At 40.3% G+C, this 3,163-nt stretch overlaps 1 protein-coding gene across 1 annotated transcript; it reads right to left on the bottom strand.

Moving 5' to 3' along the window:
* Window positions 1-683: 683 nt before the first annotated feature.
* LOC122070616 (polyvinylalcohol dehydrogenase-like) lies at window positions 684-2,951 on the bottom strand. The gene is given in 2 exon segments (XM_042634807.1): window positions 684-1,127; window positions 2,337-2,951. Coding segments are annotated over 2 exon segments (1,059 nt in total).
* Window positions 2,952-3,163: the final 212 nt, after the last annotated feature.

Below are 3,163 nucleotides of genomic sequence, written 5' to 3'. Positions count from 1 at the left end.
TTACTAGTATAAAATATTTCATATTCAAATTTAATCAAGTACCTTTCGATGTATGCTCATGCATCCTTCTATTTTTGTGCCTGGGCCTTCGGAGGCTTGTAATCTACTCGGACCGTCTCTCTGCGGTTGCTACCTTAATGGCCAGCAAAATTCACTTGACTAGGCCACAAATGCCATCGCTATGGACATCTCAGACCTCTTGCTGTCGTTTTTGCAGGTTTTATTCCATTTCATTTGTCGGGACTTCAACTCCCTGGTGGATTTCTTAGCCTCAGGAGCTCTGAAGCTCAAGCTCTCCTTTGTCGAACCTACCCACTTTCATTGTAAATCGGTCACTTGTCTCTGGCCAACGTTTCTAGTTCTATTTGAGCTAATACTATCTTGGCATGTAAGTATAAGACCTTAAAAACATCTTGTGCATAAATTTTAACCTCACCTGATCTGTCACTAGATATTTGGGTTGTTCTGATAAACTTATTAGACTAGTCCTTTCTCTAAATATCACCTTCCAATTTTCAAGATTAATAATTTTTTGCTTAGGTAGGTTGGAAATATCCTTCCAATCTAATCCAATCGAATCCATTAGAGAACAATAGAGAGGATTCATTACTAAATCAAAATTCAATCAGAGCTTCAAACCATGAAAATAATCTTCGAATAAAAAGTGTCTTCCACAATTACATTCAATCATCAATAACACAGAAGGCATAGACAGAGGTGTTAGAACTTGCAATCCCTCTGTATCCGTTTCCAACATAGATGCATCCATTGCTTACCGACATGCCAACAAATACAGGTACACCAGTATCATATGACCATAATATTTTCCCTTTCTCAGCACTCATTGCATATATAGTTCCTTGAGAATTTGGAGATCCAGCAAACAGAACATCATTAGTGACGGTAACCGGACCGGAAGCTGTAGCATTGCTTGGGTTCCCTACTGACCATAGGACTTCACCTGTGGAAGCATCCATTGCCACCCACAAACCTGCTGTTGTGTTTTCCTTAGATGGTTTAAGGGTGAAACTCTTTTGAAGATCAATGTTAATATTTGTGTACACCCTCAAACCATCTGTGGCTGCTCCCCACATTCCTCCTCCAATAAAGCTACCTGGGCCAGCCAACTGCACATATGGTGGCAACAAAAATGAGAACAAACAACAAAAATTTTCCCTTCATATTTTGGCCAACCCTGGTCTGCCAATTGTTTTTTTTAGAATCAAGGCAGTCCTGAGGGAACAGTTGGTCCAGAAATGAAGGGTGGTCTCTTGCCTCCAATTTGTAGGAGCTCAAATCCTTTTTTTTCCCCTTAAGAATCAGCAAAGTATATAGTAAAAAATGGGGAGACTGCAAGATTATTGGATCAAATTAAATGCGGATGAGAGCTCTCTGGGAAATCCGGGAAGAGTAGATTCTGATGGTATCTTTAGAAACAGCTTTGGGTAGGTGTGTTTCTCTTTTAATTAATCTATTATGGATGTGAAACCAATCTCTGAGTCTGAATTTGAGGCTGTATTGGAAGGCGTCATGAAAGTTGAAGAGATGAATATCCCAGCCCTATGGAGGGTGCAAGTTGTTACATCCATTCTTTCGGGCCAGATACCATGGAGTGTTCTTCAGAAATGGTAGTTTGTGAAACCCTACCTTAGGTCAAACCCATGGAAGATTACTCACTGCTTTAGAGCAGCAAACCCAAATGCAGACTTCTTGGCAAAGGCTACTGCAAAGTCTGGTACCTCAAGAACTATGATGGATCTCTCTCTCCATATAGCTGAAGAGATTGTGGCAGACACAATGTCTAAACCAAGATACAGATTCTGCTAGTTGGATGGTTGGGCGCCCTACTGATGGCCATGCCGAAGGTGGGGCTGCTCCTTCCTCCTTGAGTGGTTTCTGTTATGCTGAATCTGTTTTTTATGGTTCTTTTTTTTTTTTTTTATGTGATTTTTTTCTTCTTCTTAATGCAATGGATCCTTTTTAGTTAAAAAAAATGGGGAGGAGTTCTCTGTCAGGGAGCATGGCCCCTGCACCAGCATAGAGGTCGATGGGATCGCACATGAAAGCTTCAATAGGGTAGGAATTTCCACCTTTCATGGGGAGTGGGGTGATCACACTCTCGGCCAGTCATTTTGCTGATTAAATATGTAAGAGAGGAATGTACAGGATTATTGTCCAGGCATTTCTAAACGAAAAATATACAAATACAAACAAGACTTGACTCTCCACCTTCCGTATAGCCATCAGCAAAGTGACCACAGAGCTTATAACTTATAAGAACCCAGATCTCATATGAAAAGAAAGAAGAAGAAGAAGAAGAGAAAGAAAAAACTTACAGTAGTCCAGATGAGGTTACCAGTGTCACGGTCCAAAGCCCAAGCATAACCACTTTTTTGGACAGCAACTATAATATCACGTTTAGTTCCATTGACAAATATGGTGAGCATCATGGGTGCATTACCAAAATCCGCATCTGGGTTTGGACCGGGTGGGCAGTTGGGTGTTTAAAGATTATTGCAAGCAATGAACCATATGTCATACCCCTTGAATTCCCTATACCATGTGATATTTCCTGTATTCATATCGAAGGCCAAAAAGGAATTGTCATGGTTACTTGGCTCAATACAATTGTCTGGTTGAGTTGGGGTTGTTTGGTTATTCTCCACTGCTTGGCAATCCTTTACATATTGTGGAGCAGAGTAGAGATTTCTAGTGGCAACATAAACATGTTTTCTGATTACATCAATGAAGGGGCTACTTCCCCATAATGAAGCTCCTGCATAGCCTCCAAATTGGCCACCATTGTCTGGAAGAGTATAGGTTTTCCATAATATTGTGCCTGTTTGGATGTCTAATTTGGACAGGCTACCCCGGAAAGTGCAGCATTGGCTGATAGGTAGGGTTTCTTCTAATGAAGATGTTCCAACATAGAAAGATCTGTAGAACGACATTCAGTCTATCATGGCTCTAAATTGAAAAATACAAGCAGTACTGCAGAGAAATAAGAATCTAAAACAATATAGAAAAGAATGGAATACACAAACAAACAGATAACCAAAAAATTTCACACATGGATATATGTGGTTCGGCAATATTCTCTACGAGATGAGATCCACTTGATTATCAATAGAGAGTAGGGTTATAGTCACTTGTCCTCACACCT

This window comes from Macadamia integrifolia, unplaced genomic scaffold (genome assembly GCF_013358625.1).
Source record: "Macadamia integrifolia cultivar HAES 741 unplaced genomic scaffold, SCU_Mint_v3 scaffold954, whole genome shotgun sequence".
NCBI classification, from domain to species: domain Eukaryota; kingdom Viridiplantae; phylum Streptophyta; class Magnoliopsida; order Proteales; family Proteaceae; genus Macadamia; species Macadamia integrifolia.
Note: the sequence above shows the minus strand (reverse complement) of the source record. Positions and strands in the feature narration are given on the sequence as shown.